Here is a 25657-nt window from a genome sequence, read left to right on the forward strand (position 1 = left end):
AAGCGTTTGCCAGAAATATACAGGGTGTTAAAAATTTAGAAAAGCTTTCAAAACATCACCAAAAGCGACACCCAATAGAGGTAACGCGAAAAACTCACAAAATCATATCATGAATCTAATTAAAGTGGCGGGCGACATGTCCCGCTTAAAATGACATCATCAGACTTACAAAGATGTCAAATAGAAAATGGAAACAAATTTGAAAATAATTTTCTGTGTACTAAGAAAAATTCGTATACAAAAACAAATGAGAAATTTTCAAATTTGACATAACTTGATAAGATATTCATTTAAATTATACAGGGTGTCTAGGAATAATCAGTAACGTATATGTTTTAGAAAGATTTCTATATCAATTTACTATTATTTTCAAATGTATCTTGATAACAGTTTAATTGGCTGTATTTTTTTTAGCGATATCAAATTATAAACAATAGTTAGTAGGCAAGTTTTTTTCCAAGTGACGTATAAAATAAAAAACCATTAATTTTTTGACATATAAGCATACATCACATTTTTTTAAACGGATCACGCTATATACTATATATGCGTTAATAGAATATCTAATTCCGATTACAATGATGTAACACACTTTATATTTTAGCCAACTGGTTTTTGACAAATCGGCATAAATGGAAATTTTTATAAAATTTCAAAGAGTACCCTGATTGACTTCAACCACAATAATTATTATAAATTGGTTAAGGCTTTCGCGGCCCATTGATAAGCTATTGTCTTCACTCGGGTTTAAAGGCCGTCGTCGATTGGAATTACTTCCTAACGTTTCGCTAGCACGAGTGGCGAGCTTCTTCAGAGGTCCTTCCATCTCCGATGTTGGACGTAGACTGACGATTTCTCCTGCGCAGGTTGTATTTATACCGATTGGTGGAGGGCGGGGCTTGTTCCGCTTCGGTTGGTCTCGGGATATCGATCGGTACTGCTCGGGCGTTCCTAAGGATCGGGTTCCAGACATCCTTGTGAGCTTCGACGTTGTCTCACTGTTTACCAAAGTACCTCTGAAGAGTTGGTTGGACCTGGTGAACAGGATATTTCCTGTCGATATTTGCAAACTTTTTGAAGTCTGTCTGACCGGTAGCTATTTCGTGTGGAAGGGAAACTTCTACGAACAGGTGGACGGAGTGGCAATGGGAAGCCCACTAAGCCCGGTTATAGCCAACTTATTTATGGAACACTTTGAGGCAAAAGTGATCGAGACCTCAGAGTACAAGCCAACAACGTGGTTGCGGTACGTGGATGACACCTTCGTGATTTGGAAACATGGTATGGACAAGCTCAACAACTTTCTGCAGCATCTCAACAGTCAGCATCCCAGCATCCAGTTTACTATGGAGACTGAAAATGACCAACAACTTGCATTCTTGGATGTACTAATGAGAAAGCGAGGCAACAAGCTGGGCCACACAGTTTACAGAAAACCAACCCATACGGACAGATACCTGCATGCTCTATCCAACCATCACCCAAGTCAAAAGTATGGGGTTATCAGAACCCTGACAGAACGAGCCCGAAGGATTTGCGAACCGGAGAACCTCCAGATGGAACTTGAACACCTAAAAACTGCGTTCGAGGCAAATGGCTACAGTAAGAGGGAGATCGAGAGATCAATGAACTCAAGATCATCAAGATCACGGGATACCGAACAACCACCCTCCACCTCCCACGCATATCTGCCGTATATTCCGAGTGTCACCGACAGGATTGGCAGAGTATTGAAAAGACACGACATCAAAACAATCTTTAAGCCTAAAAAGAAGATCCAGCAGACCATCAGGTCAGCGAAGGACAAGAGGGGCTCACTTTCAGCTGCGGGAGTCTACCGCATGCCGTGTTCATGCGGAAAGGTCTACATCGGAACTACCAAGAGATCAATGGGAACGAGACTTAAGGAGCATAAAGCAAGCTGCAGGCTAGGACATACAGAGAAGTCTGCAGTGGCTGAACACGCACTGGGCAGCGGGGAACACAGGATACACTTTGAGAGCTGTAAGTTGCTAGCATCGGTCAACGGCTATCACAACAGACTAGTCAGGGAAGCCATTGAGATTCAGAAACACCCACATAATTTCAACCGAAAGGAGGAGACCCTTAGACTCAACCAAATCTGGAACCCGATCCTTAGGAACGCCCGAGCAGTACCGATCGATATCCCGAGACCAACCCAAGCGGAACAAGCCCCGCCCTCCACCAATCGGAATAAATACAACCTGCGCAGGAGAAATCGTCAGTCAACATCCAACATCGGAGATGGAAGGACCTCTGAAGAAGCTCGCCACTCGTGCTAGCGAAACGTTAGGAAGTAATTCCAATCGACGACGGCCTTTAAACCCGAATGAAGATAATAACAAAAATTATTTCCAAATGAAAGTAGAACAAAAACACTAAAAATGACAAAACACACTATAATAATAAAATAATTAAATTCTAAGCAAAGTACGGACCTGTTCGGCCTTATTTCATTCTTACAGCTTGCCCGGGTCTTTCCTTAATTCGTATCAGTTAGTCACTTTCTTATATCTATGAACAGACTGTACCCCTTGGTTTTTATTTCGTGTATTTGTCATTAGGTCTCTAAATAATTCTAAAGACCTATTGTCTATTACAACACTTTTCTGTAGTGAACGAACTTTCATCAGCCCATAAATCAAAAAATCCAAACAAAACTGCATCCTCCTTGGACATTATTCTGCACTTACTTTTTCAGTTTTACGAAATTTAAATGCATTATATTTATATTCTTCCAAAACTGAATGGATCGATACCCGAGAAATGGCTGTCTCTTCATATAATCTAATAATAGATGAAACCGGATGTGCTTCATAGAATCCTAATATGTTTGCGTTATTTTCTTCACTAAAAACATTATGATTGCCACATACCTTTTTAGCATTTCATACGTTGCCCTTTTCTGCAAATTTCTTTGCCAGCCTCGGAAATATATGTTCAGAAAGGATACTTGAAGCATATCACTCCTTTCATATATGCTAAATTCGCGAAAAACCATTTTAACAATAATGAATCATACAATAATTGTACCATCAACGTTGTTGACTAATATGTCAAACATAAACGTATATTTATTTGTCAGTCAGAGCACTCTCTGATATTATATAAAAATTTCCTATTTGTGCCGATTTGTCAAAAACGAAAAATCGGAATAACATATTGTATTAAACGCATGCGTAATATACAGGGAAAATTGATAGTGTTTTGTTTTATACCTCACTGGGAAAATCTCTAAAAATATTTAAAATATCTCTAAAAAAACAAAAACGACACTGCCAATTAAAATGTTATCAAGATAAATTGAATGCAAGGTAGTAAGAAAAATTCTTATACAAAAACAAGTAAAAAACTTTCAAATTTGACATAACTTGAAAGATATTCATCTCAACTTTACGTCTAACGAGTGACATATCTTATTTATTATGTGTTTTAAAAAAAATGTTAAATACCAAACTTATAGATAAGACTAAAAGAAACAGTTTTAAATACGAGGTCTGTCAATTAGATTCCCGGAAAAGTGGCAACACTGCGACTCTCGTTATGCTACGGTGTTCGCGTTGTCATTCGAAAGAGGATTCATTTCTGCGTCAGTCTGTGCAAGTTTCGTCTCGATCGGTGGTTCAGTTCGTGTGTTACAGTACTTTGATCATCGGCGTGTTTGGACCCCTTGTCGCGAAAATATGTGCTAAAAAAACTGAACAAAGAGTAGTGATCAAATTTTTGGTCAAACGTGGTTTAAGTTCCGCGGAAATTATGAAACAGTTAACCGACGTGTACAAGGATGATTGCCTGAAAAAAACAGCTGTCTACGAGTGGGCTAAGCGGTTCAGGGAAGGCAGGGAGTCGGTGGAGGACGATTCACGTGAGGGAGCTCCCTCCACCTCTCGAACGGCACAAAACGTCGATCGCCTGCGCGTGCGTGTGCTCGGAGACCATCGGGTAAGCCTCAGAATGTTGGAAGACGAGTTGGGTATCAACAAGGAAACCATTCGACAGATGCTACACGAGGATTTAGGGATGCGCAAGTTGTGCGCGAAAATGGTTCCCAAAGTGCTCACAGTTGAGCAGACAGAGCTTCGTTTATCCATCTGTGAAGACATGATTTCTCGAATTGAGGAGGAAGGAGAAGACTGGATGTCAAATGTTATTACCGGAGACGAGCCTTGGGTGTTCCAGTATGACCCTGAGACCAAACGACAGAGCATTCAGTGGGTGGAAAAGGGGGGGAAGCGCCCCACAAAAGCCAGAATGTCGAAATCAAAAGTGAAATCTTTGCTCATCGCATTCTTCGATACTAATGGAGTTGTACACCACGAATACGTTCCAGCAGGTCAGACAGTCAATGGGAAGTTCTACATTGAAGTTTTGAAACGTCTGAAGGCCCGTGTGTCTCGTGCACGGCCGGAATTGACCGAACGTGGATGGGTGCTGCATCACGACAACGCTCCAGCCCACTCCTCATTCGCAGTTCGCGATTTTTTGACCAAAAACGGCATTCCAACGCTTCCGCACCCCCCCTACAGCCCGGACCTGGCCCCCTGCGAATTTCATCTCTTTCCACAATTGAAGTCCTACCTCAAGGGCAACCGATACGACGGCGTCGAGGAGGTGCAACGTGTCACGACACGGGTGCTGAGGGACCTATCTTCAGGGGGCTTCAGGGGGTGCTCCCAATGGTGGATCCAACGGTGGCGCCGGTGCATCGAGCTAGAGGGAGACTACTGCGAAGGATTATAACTTAATTTTAAGAATTTATGTATATTCCGGACCGTCCGGGCACTTTTCCGGGAATATAATTGACAGACAAATAGGATGATTCGTAAATATGTAGGAAACTAAGCTTATATTTTTGAAAATGGAACATTATTGCATTGGTAGATACTCCCTTTTATACTCAACCGCCCAATGTAGGTTTGTTATGGTCTATACCGAGTGTTTTCGTATTTATTAGATTTTCTGTTAGTAGAATAACCCAATATCATTCTATTGATAAGAATATCTAAGTATGTTATGATGTTATTGTTAGTTTCTAATTTAATTCTAAAACGTATGTTAGAGTGTATCGAGTTTGATTTCTTGACCATGAACCCATCAACGTAGCGTTTCCATAATTATAATAATAAATAATAAATTTAGATGCAAAGTGTTATAGGCTTTTTTCTCAAAGACTTCAATAAATATATTCGTTATACTTGTCGCGAACATTGCATTGCATTTTGTTTGATGTTAGGATTATTTCATAAGCTGGCAACAGCGCGGTTTGGCCGTGTAGTCAAGAAGACGAATGCGTCAAAAATATAGAGGTTATGTTATGTGAAAAGGGTCGTTGTAGTATCCTCACATTTTTGTTGTACCGAGAATAACCGTAACCGAATCGAAGTATATCTATCTATGTTAAACGGGTAGTTTATCGCGGGTATACGCAACAATACTGGTGATAATGAAGACACCAAAGCTGTTCCCGACGACTGTTCATAGATGTGTTTTAATATAGAAGCTGGAGAATAAGGTGCCGACAATAGGTCGAAGGGGTAGACCTAATTAGTGAATCTTTGCAAATCCGTAGAGACTATATTTTTCACGGATTCTACAAACAAACGCAGAGGGAGGGTAAACAGTTTATGAAAAATTGGGTATTTAAGTACAATTGAATAATATGTTCCTTGGCAGAAAACTTCCTGTAAATTTCGAATTCCCACTCCATATTTTATTACGGATCCGGATCTCGTACAAAATTCCAAGTAACTTTATGGCACGCTTGGGGAATTTCGGATTAAAAAAAAAAACGGAAACGTCTTGCGTTAACAGCCGATAAAGGCTCAATGAATTTTTTTATAGTCCGTGTCGAAATAAAGCCGCATTAAAAATTGCGAAAGTAAAAAGACGGAATGGCTCATAAATGAAAACGTTTGCGAGGCATAAAAAAGAAAAAGTATTTTCTCCATTAAAGGAGTGTTCTTCAAACTTGGTTCCAACAAGGGTGAATCAAAAAATGTCGAAAATATGATGTTTGATTTTTGTGGTGACGTTGATGTGCAGAAAACAAAATATTTTTAATTAAAATTAAAAAATATACAGCGTAAGTAATAACAAGTAATGATAAATGGCAAAATAGGAGATTCGTTTGGTGAAAATATTAATATTTAACGAAACTTACTTTGGTAAAAAAATTGATATTAATCGCATGCAATTTCATTTTTGATTTCTTTAAATACTTTCTGCTCAAGCTCTTTGTACAAAATTTGGCAAATGGGGGTTTTTTGAGCTGACGAATCCATTTTGGTGAATCATTTTTGGGCAAATTGCAGAGGGCGGTATATATGGTACTTTTGTATGCAGTTTTTTAATAAGGATATCACTATTTACACTTATTTTACCCAAAAAAACCTTTTAAATTTAGCCCCGAATCGCAAATTTCGATAAATTTGGGTTTGAAATTTCCAGTACATCATTAACTAATATTTAAAATTTATTTTTTTTTTAAGTCAATTTGTTTTGAGGCTTTTACAACAAGAGGCTCAAAAAAACTTCCACGTCAATAAAAACAAAGAAAAAATAATTCTATTTGGCAATAAATATTCAAAATAATTTCCATTCACTGTGATGCATTTAGAGACACGTTTATTGAAATATCGTCTGATTTAAAATAATAATTCCTAACTTTCAAATAATTGAGCGGCATTTTCAATCCCGCACCATACTTCATATGGAGCATGAACTTCTTTTTTATATACAAGCAACTTCGTATACCCTCAGACACAAAAATCAATTGGTTCCCACGATCAATCACAATAAGGAAACTGCTTATTTTGGTAGTCTCTAATATATCTCAAAATGGCACCTTCTGAGATATGCATGAATGTGATTGTTCTTAATTCTAATGGTAGATCATCCAGACCATTGGGGAAAATGAATTGGCAGTTGGCAGTTTGAAGGATCCCAATATGTAATCAACAATTATTTCGCACCAAACTCTTATTTTTAAATTCCTATTGGAAAATGGCGTTGTCCCCTCGTTAACCAAAAATTTTTAAAAAAGAAAGAAATTCATCCAGGTGCCTCTATAGTATCGCCGGAGTCTACTTTGCACTATTTTACTGTCTTTTATTGTGATTATGTTAATCAAAGTCTAGTTTGAACTATTTTTGCGTGTTCACAAGAAACTGTTCAATTAGGTGCGACTACAAATGGAAATTTTCTGAAAACCGGAACCTTATTTTGTCTAAAAAAGGTAGGGAGGTATCAAATGCACAAAAAGTAGCATACGTATAAAATTATTCATGAAAATGGATTTGTCATGTTAAGAAACCCTAATTTGTAAAATTTCGTGCGGAAACTTCGATATTTTCAGAAATTATTAAAAAAATCAAAAATTAATTTGTAACTTTGACAGCCTGTATCTCGATTAATATCAACCTTTGAACTAAGGTAAGTTTCGTTTAATCGTAGTATTCTTACCAAAAGAATCTCGTATTTTGGCATGTATCATTACTTATGGGACACCCTCTATAATAAATTAAATAAATAAATAAATTTAAAAAATAAAGACTAGAATTTAGTAATAGTAAAGTAACCAGTATACAAGTGACGCTATATACCGAAAAATGTAAACTTTGACGCCCAGCTCTGTACTTTACGGAGGGCGGAGGATGGTCAAGTGACGTAACTAACTACTTAAATAAGTTTTTTGACAATTTTTCAATTTTTTAGGCTGGCGAGAACCTGCACCTCTACGTCACCGTATCCGACGGCGAATTGGCGGCTAAAACTGAAGTCTACGTCAACATATTGAACGCGTCCTCCCCCCTCAGGTCTTCCCCGAAGCGTCCAGCGTTTCCCCCATCGACGGGTGTGTTTCCCCCCGGCTTCATCAACTACCCGGGATTCAATTCGAGGCCTGCGCCGATCCCACAAGGGGTTTTAAACAACCTCACCAACAATCCGCCTTCCTCTATCACCAATAACCCTTCCACGCCGCACTTTCAGCAGAAGGCACCGAAAATAACCCAACTGAAACCGGTGGAGGGGGTGGACGCTGAAGAAAAAGGTCCGTCAAGGGTCGGCACGACGTCCACCGCCACCATTCCGAAGAAAGACGTTAAAGAAGAAAGCGTCGAGAACGATTTGGGGGACGACTACGGTGTACGAGAGTCTTCCGAGATTGGGTCGACCGTAGTGCCGATAATGTCTGTGCTAGCGGTTTTCTTCACCGTGGGCGTGCTCGCCGCCATTTTTCGGAAAAGGATATACCTCGGAAAGACTAAGAAATCTAAGGAAGACATGGTACGTATAAAAGCTTGGGTGGTCTAACGAATCCGTTTTGGTTGCAATTTCGTTGATTTATAAACCGTCAACATACGAATATAATTGCTTTTTAGAAAATTTTGAGAATATAGTAGCACTGGTTGGGATCGATCATGTTTTTGGTGTGGGTGATTTTAACATCAATTTATTAAAACATTTTATGGAGGGTGTAGGACTAACGCAAAGTATAAACTAACTAACTAGAACTGCTAAGCTCACCGCAACTTTACTGGATTATCTTCTTACCAGTTCCATGATATAAGTGACCATAACCTTGTTTATGGTGCTATTTTTATTTGCCACTTCTTTTTGAAAATTTAAATTAGAAAATTGGAATATAAAAAAAAAGAAAAATGTATATAAGGAACACTCAGTAAAGCAGTGAGCAGGTCGCAACGGATGTCTAGGTGTGTGCAAATTTAAGCCTTAGCTCGAAGACAACCAAAGTAAATTAAGTTAACCGGAGAGTAGAGTGGGTTATTGGGCGCCACTGGTCTGCGACGGAATGTACCAGAATTCCCCCTGTGTGGTATTAAGTTTCCGTTACACGCTTGGATCTTACTTACTGTAACCTCATTTCATTCATCACTTCATTTTCTATAAACCATTTTAACAGAAATTAAAACCAATTTAAATTTCCCCATGCATATTTTGTGTACCCATAGTCTACAGGCCAAGGAACAAGGTGAAAGGTTCCACCACGATATAAAAGAAATTAAACGAAGATATCAAGGTCATTAACCGAAAAGGTCATTATGGAATATACAAGAAAATCCACTAAATGAAGTTTTTCGGCCAAGAGGGAGCGATCTTCCAAAAATAAATGTACTTAAGTAATGTTTGAGCCTTTGTTATTTCATTTTAGTGCCTTCAATTCGGTTTTTGTTCTTGTACTAATAAAAATTATGTTTAAATAAACTTCAGTTAGGATTCTGTAATTTTTTTGTATAGCCCGAAATACGTAATTTCAATATCTCAAGATCCCCCTGTGGGGACGGTGGGCGTAGAAGTGATGCGACCAACTACTACTGTCGAAACGGCAGATTCCCCGTACGTTTCATTCGCTGTCCCGCCGCTGTTTATCCTCTTATTAAAAACCTTTAAGTCGTTTATCGGAAAAAGGAAATCATTTAAATTAGCTGCCAGTCGACCTGCTTTCAAACGGTATCCACGCATTCAGCGTATTCCCCCGACCAAAGCGTCGAAGCATCTTTTGCCGGTCCAATTATCCCCGTCTCCGTGCAGTGGCGCGTTAGCATGGTAAACTTTCCAATTAGAACATTTGCGGGGACCCGGAGGAGATCAAAAATCCCGTGGGGGAAGAGAAGTGGCGTAAATGTCGAAGGTCGGTAGTGTCTGGGCCAAAGTTCGAAAATGGCGTCGGATTAGTATCGCTTTAGTTATTCCGTTGTTTGTCAGTGTCTCGCGGTGCCATATTTCCCGACCGCGTTGGGAGCGGGGTGGGGGGATGATTCGGCTTCAGCCGGGAGGAACGATTATTCATAACGTGGCATGCAAATCCCGTATCGATTTGTCAAATTCGAACCCAACTCCCGACTTTGTTATCAACATTAAAATAAATAATTTAAGCATTTAAGAAATCTAAATTAAATAATTAAGTCTCAAATAATGGACTACTTATTTTTGGAAAATAGTAATATGAATAATAATAATTATAATAATAAACTGTCTTTATTAACAACCAAAATATTACAATATAAGTTATAACACAAGAGTGGATACATCTGCAAATTGCGCTCTTCCATGTAACCACAAGAACCAATAATTGTCAACAAAATGCACCCGTATATACATCGTAAGTACAAGAAATTGACGCACATCATAAACTCATACGCTTTAGCTAGATACTGGCTGGCCTCATAAACAATATTAACCCTCTTCTTGAAGGACTCCTTTGTTAGACACGAAGAACGACATCATTATATATTCCAAAATACACGAGGAAATAGATCGATGATGCAAACGTATAAACGTGTAAAATGAAAATAAAAAACATTAAAAAAAAGTTTAGGGAACAAGACTAAAGTAAAGAAAACAAAATAAATGAAAACTCAGTAATAGAAGAAGAATATATAGAAAAGAGCTGGAGAACGATTCGCGAAAATATCAAAAACGCAGCAAAAGAAGCTCTTGGGGAACGTAAAACCGACACAACATCAAAAAGAATACAAAGTACACCTTGATTTTGTGACGATATAAAACTGAAATGTCAAAAGAAAACAAGAGCGTATCTCAAATAGAAGTCTACAGAAACAGCAAAAGACTATGAAGAGTATAAAAGAATTCGGAATGAAACAAACACACTGGTAAGGAAAAAGAAAACAGAACATTCGGAAAAATTCTCAAAAGATATGGAACACGATTTCTATGGTTTGCAAAAGGAGATCTGGAGGATGAAACGTGGACAACTACAAGAAATGAAAGAATTGATAGAGGTAAAGAATATCGAAAAAGATACATTGGCAAACCACTTAAAACAATTGGAAAATAGAACGGAGACTTTAACAGCAAAACCCCGGATATAGTAACAGACGAAATACTAGAAATAAATACTGTGAAGCAATTAAAAAATCGAAGATCGGCTGGCAAAGATGAAAAATTATGAAGTAACGAGGTCCCAAGCTAATTAGAGAACCGACAGCGTTTATAAACAAGTTAATACGAAGATCACAAATACCGGAAGACTGGAGGATAAGCATAGGGGGGAGAAAACTGATCCAAATAAGTATCGAGGAATTAACCTATGCACGACTTTGAAACTGACAACAAAAATTATTACAAAGTAAAACCCTCTGAAGAACAACAAGGTTTCAGAAGTGGAAGATTGTAATGACGCAGCATTCGTAATTAGAAAAATGATAGAAGAATCAATTGAGTAAAATAGGCCAGTGTTCTTATGCTTCATAGATTTGTAAAAAGCATTTGACAGGACGTGATACATATACTTTACACCAGAAAAATCCCATTTGGTACAATAAAACTAATCGAAAATATATTCAAGGCAAAGTAAGATTAAATTCAGGGCTAACTGAGCCCATAGATGTAACTACAGATAATAGGCAAGGAGACTTTTAGACAAATTAGACACAATAATTAGAGAACTAAAACCAAAAAAAAAAACTATAAAATGGGTAAAGAAATGCAAAGAAATTTAACATGAAAATATCGGCTAAAAAAACTAAATCTCTACTAATCTCTAAGGAACCAATTAGATGTAAGCTGCAACTTGATAACCAAATTATAGCAAAGAAAATCAAATATTTTGGAATTAGATTATCATATGATAATAACATAGAGGATGAAATAAGAGAACAAACTGCAAAAGTCAACAGAAAAGCAGGATGCCCAAGAGACGCAATATGGAAGAATAAATACTCAAGAACCCTAACAAAACCTCGCTTATATAAATTCGTAGTTCGACCCGTCATGACATATACTGCTGAAACAAGACTCGAAACATCTGATGAAATGAAAACATTAAAAAAAAACAGCAGGGAAAACACTCTGGGATAGAGAAACAGATGAAAACATAAGACACATATGTGGAATTGAAAACATTAACACCTGGACAAGAAACAGATAGCAAGAATCGAATCAACATATAGATAGAATGTCTGAACAACGGATAGTGAGGATAGCAAGAGATAAATCGCCTGCCGGTCGGATAAGTACAAGACGCCCGCGGAAAAGATGAAACGACAACTTGTGATAAAAATTAGATTCAAGTAAAACAGACAGAAGTGCCTAATATAGAAGAAGAAGAAGAAGAAGAAGAAGAAGAGCCATTTTTTGAAGGACTTTATTGTGGGAAGGCATGGTGTGTTTCTTTAAATATCTGCGTTATAGCTAAAAAATCTCTGGAAGTGAGTCTAGGAAAGCAATATCTGAATATCACTTCTTGTGTTTTATCAAAGAAGTACTACGGGGTCTTATTAGAGTTCAGTAAAAAAAAGCCAAGGTGGCTAACTGAACTTTATAACTGTCCTCCGGCTTGCGTCAACCCGAATCAGAGAGGCACTGGGAAATATGGTCATACTTTCTGAGAATATAACTAAAACGAATACAAGCATTCTGAAGTCGTTGGATCTCGATTTAGTATAGCTGGTCAATAGGCACAGAGGGTAAGTTTGACTTCTTTACCGAGAAGATGTTTATGAATATACAATGTCCTCAACTTATAAAAGGACTTTTGTAACATCGAGCCAACATGCTTAGAAAAGCGCAAGTCACAGTCAAACCACAACCCTTTTCCAAAGCAATAGCATCTGAATGAGTATTTCCTATAACTTGTATGTACTTGCGAAATAGATCTCTCCCTGATGGCCGAAAAATTTCGTTTAGAGTATTTATATTCTTGACCTTGATATCTGCAAAACTATAAGGATTCAATTAAACCCCGAGGTCTATGTTTCAACCGTATTTCCAAGAACTATGTTAAGCCCCGAACCTAGACGTACCTCTGGAAGCCCGTATAATTAAGGTGTTTTGGGATCCATAGGATATAATCTTCTTTATAAGTTTTGAAAAATTGGATAAAGTGTTAATAAAGCTTGGTCTAATTTCTTTTTAAAGTAGTTATTGTTCGTTACTTGACCATCCCCCGTCCCCCGGGGGAGATTTTGTGATTGCAAATTTACAGATTCCCAAGCAACCGAAAAAAAAAAATTAGTTTGACCATTCTACGAGAGATGTCGCCGCCCATTAAGAGCTCAGGTTTCGATCGCCAGATGTCACCCTTAATGGGGGGTAGGGGGTAGTTTTCGCGTTAGTGCCTTTTTGGCAATTTCGCCCCGCTAGGGGTAGTTTTTGCGTTAGTTAGTGCCTTTTTGTTTTAACGTATTTTTGCGCGAGGTGAAAAAAGCGACCGGTGTGTCGCGCGCGGTCGGGGGATTCGAACCTCGAACCCCGCGCGCTACGTTAGTCGAGCCTAGCCGAGCCTAGCCGACGACGATTTCGCGGCGGCGGCGACGATAAGAGAATTCAACTAATAAAAGGTCGCTTAAAATATAATAATTTATTGACAACATTTTTTTTTTGCGGATTAAATAAAATGCAACAGGGAAAAAGACGTTTAATGACACTAATATCGAACAAATTGTTTTATTAATCATATACAAAACCCCATCAGGACAGATTAATTGTGTTAAAGCAATAATTAGTGCATTATAACTAGGCAAGAGTCTTTGCCAGCGTTCAGTCTGTCAGAATAACTGTTAATATCTTCTTCTAAATTCTGATGGACTGAACAGAGCATCGACAGTCTTTGTGAAATACTCAGTAAGGGTGCGTTTCTAATATACATTTGGTCTGTAATTGTTTTTGTAAACTTTTTTTTATTTGACAATTCCTATACAAATTATTCAAACATGTTTTCTCTAGTAAATCCTTGATATTGTTACTTATCTACTTTTTTTTTTTGAAAGAAACTTGCACAAGGTGAAAGGTTTTTATACAGTTTAGGGAAAAGTTCCCCGCCATTTATTATTCTTTCATTTTTACTGCGTGTTTTGCACCGTGCATTGTTAAATTTCCGAGGCCAATTTTGTCTGATTTTAGTCAAAGGAACCGTCTGCTCCTACCAGTGACAATCAGGGGATAAACATGCAAGAGTGGCGCGGACCAAGAGCCTTCAGCAACAGATACGAGCCGTGGCAGAGTAACTACAATCATATGCAGGTGAGCGGATTCGAATGTTAAATAAATTTTGGATTACGTCTATGACAAAACAAAAAAAAAAAGCGTAAAGCGATACCAGCATTTTCTGGTCCTTCGAGCCGGATTTCTCGCATCTTAGTACTTTTCCGCCTGCAAATTTGTCCCACATCGTCGCGTAAAACGACTGCCGCCTCCTTGAGAGGCGGCATTCTCTACCCGTTGCCCTTTGTTCCCTTGAAATTTCCATAATTTTTCCGACAAAGAAAACGTCGCGGAAAAATACCTTCGAGGCGGAACACGCGTCTCAAATTTAGATTCACTCTTCGTCGCCGCCACCGCCGCCGCCGTCCCGCCCCTTAAATGAAATAATACAATGCGGCAACCCCTTTGAAGTCCTTAAAAGCCCGGTGTCGCGGGATTTGATTCGGAAAAGTCTATTTTATTTAAATGCCGTAAAGAGCTCGGAATTGGAACTGATGTTCCGCTTCCGGTATGCCCCTAGGTCTTCCATATTTATTTATTTATACATGGTTTTTTCTAATCAATAAATAGCTCATAAATGTATGCAAACGTCTTTTTTCTTTAAGAAATCACTTTCGTGCCACTTAGTGTCTATGAACAAAAAAATTGAAAAAATGAAATATTAACCTAAAACATAATATCGATCCTTCAGCTCTTCTATAGTGTTAACTAGGGTGCGATGAACCAGACTTTTAAGTTGACCCCATAAGAAAAAGTCCAAACTATTTACATCTGCGGACCTGAAATGGATAGTAGTAGCAGTAATAGTAGATAGACTATGACAGTTCAACAGCCGTTTTTACATGTAAATTCCCAGAAAAATTTAAGGTTCATATTAGCGAAAACTGGGCCGCTCAAGATCATTCGATCCATCACAAATCTTAGCAACAACCGACAAACCCTTACCCCCTCCTCGCATGCCTTTTTCGAGAAACGTCACATAAGACTTATGGACTTGATCTTGCACTTGCATACACACTGCCGGGACAAGCGTGGGGCTGCATGTTGTATAAATTGAAGCAAAATCTCGATCTACTCGCCGAAATCGACATGATTTTCTTTATCGAAAAAGGCATGCGAGGAGACCTTAGTCAATAAGGGTGGGCAATGTGTAAATATCTACCGTACGGAGGTTTTAATTGGTTGGATGAATAGCAAATTGAAAATCTTGACATTTTAAATATATCCGACGAATCGGAAGTCGGCTACATCCTGGAGGTCGATTTGGAAATACCGGAGGATTTGCACGCTAAATTTGCGGATTTACCTCCATGTCCCGAACATCGCTGTCCTCCAGGATCCGAAAATCAAGAATTAATTACCACCTTATACTACAGTAATCTGAAACCGGCACCACAACTTTGAGCTAAGTTAAGAAAGGTACATCGAGCCATCTCGTTTAACCAGTCGTCTTGGTTAAAAGCCTATATCGACCTAAACATTGCATTTCGCCAGGCTGCCAAAAACGAGTTTGAAAAGAACTTCTTTAAATTGATGATCAACACTGTGTTTGGGAAAACAATGGAAAACATACGGAATCATCCCAAAGATAATGGTGAGGGTTGAGGGAGGGAGGTGATGGTTGAGGGAGGGGTTGAGGGTTGAGAGAGGGGGGTGAGGGTTGTAGGAGTTGGTGAGGGTTGGACGGTTGTTGCTAAGAGTTATGGCGTTGAGCGGACCAATTTTCGCTACTTCCTATTCGTAATTCGATTTCATGAATTATTTTAATAAAACATATTGACAATTACTTGCATGCTGCCATCAAATTCTTTAGAATTGATTGGAGAATAATTTTTATTTAAGAGAAATCAGTGGCGTACCATCAATATCTCCCAAAATAGACAGGTGAAATTCTGTACTCCCGCCACTGGAGTATTTTTAAAAAAATGTAATACACCTAATAATTAGATGAATAGATAGATATATTTAGCTATTTTTTACATAAAAAGTCTTTACAACAAATGGCGAGTCAGTAGTACAAAAGAAAAAAGACAGATTACGCTGGCAACTTGTGGTTGCGGATAAATAAATCGTATAAACAGAGTCTTAAGGTAGAAAAATAGAAAAGATCCATGCGCGAAAGCAATATGACGAAATATACAATAGACATACACTATAAAAGTACAATACATAAATTATATAGTGTAAAAACGATGGAATCTAAAATTTAACAGAAAACGCAAATATAGAGAGGCAGATAATAAAACACACGTTGATCTAAAATTCGTGTTTGGCCGAACGGGTGTATTCTGTAATTGAGCAAGAATAATAAAATAATAAAAAACAATGTCTCTTGATAAATAGTAAAACAAAATATTATGAAAACTTCTTTCAATTTATTTAACCAAGTGTGGCAACTCCCGTTATAAGTTTATGATTAATTGGGGTGATGGGATATATGACATGATATGACATAAAAAAAACCTTTTTTTGCGCTGCTCTTAGGCAAATGACAAATGACACCCAAGGCTTCCCGGTGGGAATCGAACCCACAACTTCCGGCACGTTCCAGTTGGCAGGTCAACGCCTTACCAACCGAGGCATCCTCAGTGCCTTAAAAAAAAAAGATTAAACATGATGTTTTCTAATACTTCAGGGGGATTTTAAAATAGAAAATTTTTGGGGAACAGATGTAGAATTTTTAAGAAACAAATAAATTTTATCTTTTTTTTTTCATTCCAAACAACAATATTATATGGATCGACGTCACTAGAAAGAGTGGAAAAATAAATTTTGTCCAAAAATGTTTCTAACCAAAACGTCATGAAACGAGATTAATGAACTTAAGAAACAAGTTACTGTAATAGACACTAGCGGAGCGAGTTTTTAATATACAAGTCAGTTAAAAAGTTTACCGTTGCATACTATACTTTTTCTACGACCGTTAGTTTTTGGGTGCATTTTCGCAAAACAACACGAATACATTCACTGACATGACCGTCAGAATTGGCAAACTTCAAAATTCAAAGCGTGGAAAATATCCCCGAAAACATCCGATCGCACCCAAATCCGCGCGGTAAAATCCCGGAAATGTCCGAAGTGGCTCGGATTCGTGGGAAATGAAACTGACGTGCTAAAGTGACGCTTCCCGCACGCTAGATTTTGTGCGTAATTAGGTATTTTCCAGACGGGAGTAGAAGAAAGTAATTTTGATAGAAAAATGCAGTGAGCACCAATTTTTTTCATACTTTTGGAGAATAGTAAGTAATTAAGTAATAATTAAGTAGTAATTAAGTATTTGCAAAAATATTGTGATTTATTATATATAAAACGCCGAAGCGCTGTGACATTACTACCGTCAGGAGACGTTTACCATAGAATTTCTTATTGATGAATTACATCATAAAACTTGAATCTTTAACTTTTTCCAAATATTTTCTTAACTTGACAGCGAATTGCAAAAATACCTATTTTAAGCCGAAAAGTCTGTTAATATACCGAACGTCTCAAAGTTTCCTTATAATAAAAAAAACTTAATTTTGTTTTAGGTCGCGACGCAGGCGTCGGAGACAGTGAAACCCATCGACCGGTGGGAATTTCCACGTCACCACCTAAAATTTTTCAAAATCCTTGGCGAGGGGGCGTTCGGTCAAGTTTGGAAATGCGAAGCCCAGGACTTGGAAGGTTGGTACTCAATTTCAGCAACAGGTGGCGCTTAAATTAATTATTAAAATTAAAAAAATATATTTTAAACGAACGATCAAGAAAAACGTTTTCAACTCTCCCTATTTTTTTTTCAATTTGCTAATGGAAAGGCAATTTCATTTGTGGCGGAAATCACCGCGGTTGCCGATCATTTTATAAGGGAAAACGATACGGGTATGTTTGAAACAACCCGACGGCGCCGTATCGGAATGTAATGCTCTGCCCTTTGTAAATTACAGGGCTCTATCCAATTATATCCAAACGAAAATGGGCCCTTGGTTATCATGTTTATTTAATGATACTCCCTGTACGTCATTTCAAATTTTCACGGTTTTTTTATGCATTCAAACGTATATTTATATTATTTTTATAAAATACCTATCCAAGAGTACGAAGAACTAAAAAAAATTGACAGCATGATGATTTTTTTCAAACACCTGATATATTATTTCTAATTTTGGCACTTTAAAACACACAGTTTATATATTATACATTATTATTTTCTAAGGGTTTGAAATAAATACTCATAAAAATTCAAAATTCTTATACAGATTGTCCAAAAATCAAACATTTCTGAAGCCCACAACAGCGTAAATGTTTTGGCTAGATTTGGTTAGTTTTTTTTTACGTTTTCCTCACATTTTAAAAGCAAACAAAGTTTCGTTGCTTCTATTTCAATTCAGGGATGTAACTATATACAAAAATATACTTATATCCCCCTTGTTAGTGTAGGTAGAATAATTGCTAGGACGGTCCTGGAATAGTTACGGGTATGGGTCTGCTCGGTGTTCCATAAGGGGCTGCGGTTTTGGAGTAATAAACGGTAGGCAAAGTTAATCACGGGATCGGTTGTAAAAGCACTATATTTCTGGTCGAAGTATACCTAGCAATTTCTTTAATTTGTTTATCAAATAGTTTTAAAATATTAAATTGTTAATAAACATGAACATACTTAAAAGTAATACTGAAAATTGCATTTACTTTTAAGCCACAAATTGTAATATATAACATATTTGTGGCACAAATATTTTTTTTGCTTATATTGCTGTTACACCGCTTCTGACAAATTTGGGTGTCAAGAAGTGCCAAGCGCTGAAAAACTGTATTTTTCAATGTCCATGTCAGTAATTAATAACAATGTGATTGCTAGTGGTGTACGGCTTAATATTTAATATAAAATTATTTAAAAAATATGCACGTAACTAAATAACAAAATTGCAATATTTAAAGATATAACTTTTTTATTTATTTTATTGAGTGAATTATTTAAATATCGAAATAATATTAGATGAAAAATTCTTAAATGGTAAAAATATCGATCGGTAAGGTTGCTGTGAACGTAGTAGTTCAAGGCAAAGTTAATCACGGGGTCGGTTATAAAAGCACTATATTTCTGGTCGAAGTATACGTAGCAATTTCTTTAATTTGTTCATCAAATGGTTTTAAGATGCTCGAGGTTGCATTTTTTTTTTGGGTGAATTATTTCAACATGTACATCAGTAAGTTTGCAGTGAGCTTAGTAGCAAAGTTAGTCACGGGGTAGGTTGTAAAAGCACTATATTTGTGGTCGAAGTATAATTTCCAACGTCATTTCGAGTTCGTTTCACTGCCGACACCGCTCCAAAATGGCCGCTACAACTCCCACGACGTTTCCCGACCAAATATTTTTCCCAAATATCGCAGGATCCCGCCTTGAGACGTGTGTGCATTGCAAACGGATATTATACGTCTGAAATACCCCTTCCTGCCCCGCTCAGCCTCCTAGCTAGTATTATGTTTCCTAAATCGCGACCGACGAAAGCGACAATGACAAATTGCGATCTCAAAATCGCTAGCGCATCGAAGATTCTTATTTTATTTATTTCGACAATGGCGGCTGCCTAAGCTCCGTATCCCGCGAAATTGGGTTCTGCATTGGAAAACGATTCTTATGCGCTCGAATTAAAACAATTTTCATTGCCGCGATGTACGTATATACAGGCTGTCCCACCGAAAAATGTTGTTATGACTTTACTAGATATTGCACTGGCAACATCTAAGTGGAAAAAATGTTCAACAAGCACCTCGTATAGACAGAGCGCTCATTCTTTTATGGCAAGTCTACTAATTGCAGAAAGTTTCGCCTCCCAAATATATTATTATGAAAAGTACCAATAGACAATTTCATTAAAAAACTGCAGGTATTGGAAAATGCAACCAAGAAATTTAAAAACTAGTATAAAACAAGTCAATAGACAATTAGCTCCAAATGTAACAGAATTAACATTACCAAATTTGTCTCAAAATTTGAAAAACATTTTGCTACTGCAACAAATTCCCCGTCAAAAATATTGCCATCTTTATTCAAGTGTAAACAACCAAAAATTACTTTTCCAGAAATGCTCGGAATTTTTTAAAAAGGTAAACTCACATGAAACAAAAGGAAAATTGTCTTATTAAGAAATATTTTTCCGGATGCACACTCCAGTCCTGTTTTGTAGACGAGATTGTGGTTTATGCCACAATTTACTACACCTACTTTTTACAACTTATCTTTAATTATAATGGCATTTTATGCAGTGTTTTATTAACTCATTTTGAAGTTCACAGAAGATGTAGTTGGAGAATGAACACAATGTGAAAATATAAATGAATGTGTACATGAAAATTAGTCAATTTTTTCAGAAAAATTACGGCAATGTGGCAACTCAGTTATTTGGGGATGGCGCATGCGCAAAAGATCCACACCTTCTCTACGAGAATATCATAGCCACCTGCGGCGCATCACTTTTTACCATAGTAGGGCCACTGTATTATCTAATAGCTGTATGGGTTCACCGTTCACCGTCTAAATTATGGCTAGCTGGGCCTTCAAAAACCTAAAATATTTTCAGGAAAAGACAGCGGATCGTCGATAGTGGCGGTGAAAACGCTCAAGGAAAACGCAAGCGAGAAAGAAAGATTGGATCTCGTCTCCGAGCTGCAGGTGATGAAGATGCTCGAGCCGCATCCCAATGTCGTCAAACTGTTGGGCTGTTGCACGGAGAAGGAACCGATCTTCCTCATCATGGAGTACGTCACCAAGGGGAAATTACAAAGCTACCTGCGCAGCTCGAGGGCGGAGCGCTACTACAACAACATGCACGGGAAAAGCAATTCCCTCACCTCCCGCGATCTGACGTCATTCTGTTACCAAGTGGCCAAAGGGATGGAGTTTTTGTCGTCCAACGGGGTGAGTGTGCACCAATTTCTACACCATTTTTAGTTGTAAATAAACAAATTACAATTGCAAATTTACCAAAAACAAACAATTTAAGAGTGGAAGTAACAAGATTGCTTTCGAAAAATCGTTAATTGTGCATGTACCTTGTGTAAAATGTCCTTCACATCTCGTCGAACTTCAAAGTTACGCCAAACTTCGGTAAATATTAAAATTTGTACTGTTAATTGCAATTTAAAATTATATTTTTTCAAATATCTCGCGCCCTGTATAATTGACGAAACCTAAAACTCTCTCACCAAACGGTTTTCGATACTGTTCAAATAAAATTTTCCCATCTTTAGCGGTTTTCAACCGTTTTGAATCTATCCCCGTTGGCCGATTTTTTCTATCACGTCTAGATTTTTGGATATGATTTTTTTTTATATTCCAAAATTTTGTTTTTTTTTTTTCAATTTTTTCATTCGTCAACGTTACAAAAAGTAAATATACATACAAAATGAGTTTCAGAGAGTTGTAAGAGAAAGGAGAGAAGTGCCGAATGTGATTTTTATGGTAGTAAAATACACGCATGCGCAGTATTCATTGTGACACTACAACACATCAGTGAAAACTTGTCGATTAATTGCTCACCTTTTATATCAAATATTTTGGTAAGTTTTGCATAAAGTTCATGTTCTCTACATTGGAATTAAGTATTTGATGTGTAGTTTGAGTTTTTTTTTAAGTAGAGTCAATAAATATAAAATAGAAGTTTGAAAGTGGTTTTAAAATTAATTTTATGTGATTTTAGGTTACAAAATGCCACGGACTTGTAAAAATTCCTCAGATTGTTTTTGCTACATTTGTGGGGAATACATACTAAAAACACAGCGACATGTCATGACCGATCTGGTTAAAACAGCTTATAAGCTATATTTTGGATTTTCTATCGATGAGCGAGATAAAAGTGGGTTGCCAAAAGTATGCTGCAATAGCTGCTCAAGAACGTTGAGAGGTTGGCTTGAAGAAAGTCACAAATCCATGCCGTTTTCAATGCCAATGATTTGGAGTGAGCCTCAAAATCATGAGGATGATTGTTATTTCTGCATGACATCTACACGAGGATTATCGAAAAAAAAATAGAGATAAAATTGTTTAGCCGAACGTTCTATCTGCAAAGAGACCAATTCCTCGTGATAAAGACACTCCACCTCCAGTTCCACCAGTTAATGAGGAGGCTGAAAATAAAAATATTTCTGGTCTACAATCTCAATCGAGTTTTCTTTCTGGTAGTACATCTTCATCTTCATACACTTTATCTGGATCCTCATGTCCATCTACAGAACCTCGTTGAGTTTTATTTATTGTTTTTTGATGAAATAAATATTAAATTAAATACCTACCTATGGTACTTATTTGCATATCAGATTCCGTGTTTAGAGCATAAAATAATATGAATTCATGCATGAAAACAAGAAGGAGATAAAAAAATTTTTTTTGCAGGCCAGTGTTATTAAACACACAAAACAAAACAGACAACAGTAAACTCTGTTTATCCGAACACAGAACACGAACAATTTAAAACAATTACATACATAGGTGAACCCAGTGAAAAAGTTTCAAAACATTTGTCAAAATGTGGTTTAAAAATAGCTTTCAGGAATAAAAACATAATTGGAAAATTTTTAATAAACAACAAAACGAAATGTCCAAAATCTCAAAATTCTGTGTGTGTCCACAAGTTGAAATGCGGATCGTGTCCTAAAATTTGTATTAGACAAACAGATAGATCCTTCAAAAAACGCATTAACGGGCATAAAAGAGCGTTTAAAAACAATAGTCTAGATTCTAATTATGCTGTACACTTAAACACAGGAAAACACATTTTTGACGACAATTTTGATATTTTACATAGAAAAAGTAGAAAATTAAATTTATTGGAAGCCATGGAGATTAACAAAATGAGACATTCAAATGTATTGCTTAACGATCAATTTGATTTAAATACCTCTCTTTTATTGAACCGAAATTCTCACAACAACATTAATTAAGGTTTTGTTGACATTTTTCAGTATATATAGTAGCATGCAGTTTGTAAATATTACATTTGATAAAGACACGGACACCAAGGGAGTGGAATACGGCATATATAAGCTCTATTTTCAAGAAGGGGGATCGTAGGAAGTGTACCAACTACAGAGGAATTAGCATTATATCAAGCATGGGAAGACTATATGGAAAGATAATCAAAAACAAAATAGAAGACCAGATAATAGGGAAAATAGGTGAAGATCAAGCCGGTTTCATGGCAGGGAAGTCATGCGTTGATCAGATATATACGGTAAGGCAGACTATCGAAAAGAAAAAGTTGTCGGTTAAAATAGGTAATAGGTACACAAATCGATTCACAACATCAAAGGGCCTACTACAAGGATGCCCTACATCAACAACGTTGTTTAAAATCTATCTTGAGAGGGCGCTAACACAATGGAAAAGAAAATGTCAAGGTATGGGAGTCCCAGTACGCGACGACCACTTATACACCCTAAGCTTTGCCGACGACCAGGTGGTCATAGCCCAAGATGAAGACGACTTGAGTTACATGCTCAGAAAGCTGAAAGAGGAATATGAGAAGGTAGGTTTGGAAATAAACTTCGAAAAGACAGAATATCTAACAACAAAAGAAGGGGAAATCGAAGATTTGGAAATAGATGAAAACACAACCGTAAAAGCAACAGACAAATTTAAATACTTAGGGTGTATAATAACAAAAGATGGATCAACAGAAAAAGAAATCAAATCTAGACTAGGTCAGGGTAGAACATGTATAAAACAACTGAACTCCATTATATGGAACAAGAAATTAACAAAGAAAACAAAAACAACAATATTTAAGACAATAGTAGAAAGTATAATTACATACGGAGCAGAAACCTGGCTATTGAACAAAAAGAACAAATCTAAAGTAACCGCCGTAGAAATGGAATATTGGAGAAGGTGTTGCCAACGAACACGCATGGATAGAATACGTAACGCAGAAATCAAGAGGCAAATGAATGTAGAAAAAGACTTATTAACTACAATAGCAGAAAAACAGCTTAAATGGTATGGTCATGTCAGACGAAGTGACGATAGACGGTGGATAAAGAAAATCACAGAGTGGAGCCCTATGGGACGTAGAAAGAGAGGAAGACCCAGAAGATCGTGGAGGGATGAAATAGATGAAGCCATGGAGGAAAGGGGGTTGGAAGACGGAGATTGGAATGACAAAGATGAATGGAGAGTCTGGTTGAGAGAGGGAAAACGGCGCGAGCTGTAACAAACCCCATATATATATATATATATATATATATATATATATATATATATATATATATATATATATATATATATATATATATATATATATATATATATATATATATATATATATATATATATATATATATATATATATATATATATATATATATATATATATATATATATATATATATATATATATATATATATATATATAAAGACACGGTGTTGTCGAAACAAGTGTCATGTGAAAATGTACAATTTCGTGAATTTTTAGTTCTTATTTACTGTGGTTTCTGTTACGCGATTGCTAGAATGTTTATTTCCTCTATTTCATATCTTTTTCTATATTTGTTTGGACGAGGCTTCGAATAAATTCCAAATGTAAATAAATTCGCCTTCACATACCTTCTTTTCATTTATCATTGCCAACCTACTTTTAGACGAGAAAAATTAGTAGTGTTCCGTATTAAGGCGGTTCGCGTAAGTAGTATTAGTGAAAATGAGTTAAAAAATGTTTAATTCATTAGCACTTAGCCCTGGATTGGCTAAAATCTTGCTTATCTCCCAGAACACAAAAAGCAAGGTATGAGTCGTCTGTGTCTGAGTCGATCTTGGTGGACCATGGTGTACCACAGGTGACTGTTTTGGTTGGTTACTGAAAAACAGCAAAATTACATTATTTTCCGGCGATACTATGGTATGTATCGTTGGTAAGAATATCGAATAAATGCAGCGAGATATCAACGATGACCTTTATCGAGTGTTTGTATGACTGTGCAATAATAATCTTAGCATTAATGTCATGAAGTCGAAGTTCTGTTTGTATGGAAAAAAACATAGAGTGAATTGCTAATATTAATATAAATGGCGTTAATTTGCAGTATGAGAAACATATAAAATATTTGGGAATTGTATATATGCATTTAAGTTGCAATAAAACAACGATGGATTATTCGATTTACATGAATTTTATTTATCCGAAAGATAATATGTGGCATTACATTTGAAATATGATTTCTGGCATATGACCGCCACGGCTAGCTCGGAAGTAGTCCAATCTGGACGTCCAATTTTCGATGACTTTTTCCAACATTTGTGGCCGTATATCGGCAATAACACGGCGAATGTTGTCTTCCAAATGGTCAAGCGTTTGTGACTTATCCGCATAGACCAATGACTTTGCATAGCCCCACAGAAAGTAGTCTAGCGGTGTCAAATCACAAGATCTTGGAGGCCAATTCACAGGTCCAAAACGTGAAATTAGGTGGTCACCTAACGTATCTTTCAATAAATCGATTGTGACACGAGCTGTGGGACATGTTGCGCCGTCTTGTTGAAACCACATCTCCTGGACATCATGGTTATTCAATTCCGGAATAAAAGAGTTAGTAATCATAGCTCTATACCGATCACCGTTGACTGTAAGGTTCTGGCCATCATCGTTTTTGAAGAAGTACGGACCAATGATTCCACCAGCCCATAAAGCGCACCAAACAGTCA

The 25657-nt window shown here is 37.0% G+C and overlaps 1 protein-coding gene across 1 annotated transcript in view; it reads left to right on the forward strand.

The window, feature by feature from the left end:
- Nucleotides 1-25657, forward strand: part of LOC132700468 (tyrosine kinase receptor Cad96Ca-like) — a 62687-nt gene that overhangs the window by 16619 nt on the left and 20411 nt on the right. Inside the window, exons 3-6 of the mRNA XM_060667816.1 lie at nt 7735-8307; nt 13906-14025; nt 17514-17649; nt 20544-20881. Of these exons, the coding sequence (XP_060523799.1) occupies nt 7735-8307; nt 13906-14025; nt 17514-17649; nt 20544-20881 (1167 nt within the window). The remainder of the gene's footprint in view (nt 1-7734; nt 8308-13905; nt 14026-17513; nt 17650-20543; nt 20882-25657) is intronic.

Source organism: Cylas formicarius, unplaced genomic scaffold (genome assembly GCF_029955315.1).
Source record: "Cylas formicarius isolate icCylForm1 unplaced genomic scaffold, icCylForm1.1 PGA_scaffold_4__25_contigs__length_36172078, whole genome shotgun sequence".
NCBI classification, from domain to species: domain Eukaryota; kingdom Metazoa; phylum Arthropoda; class Insecta; order Coleoptera; family Brentidae; genus Cylas; species Cylas formicarius.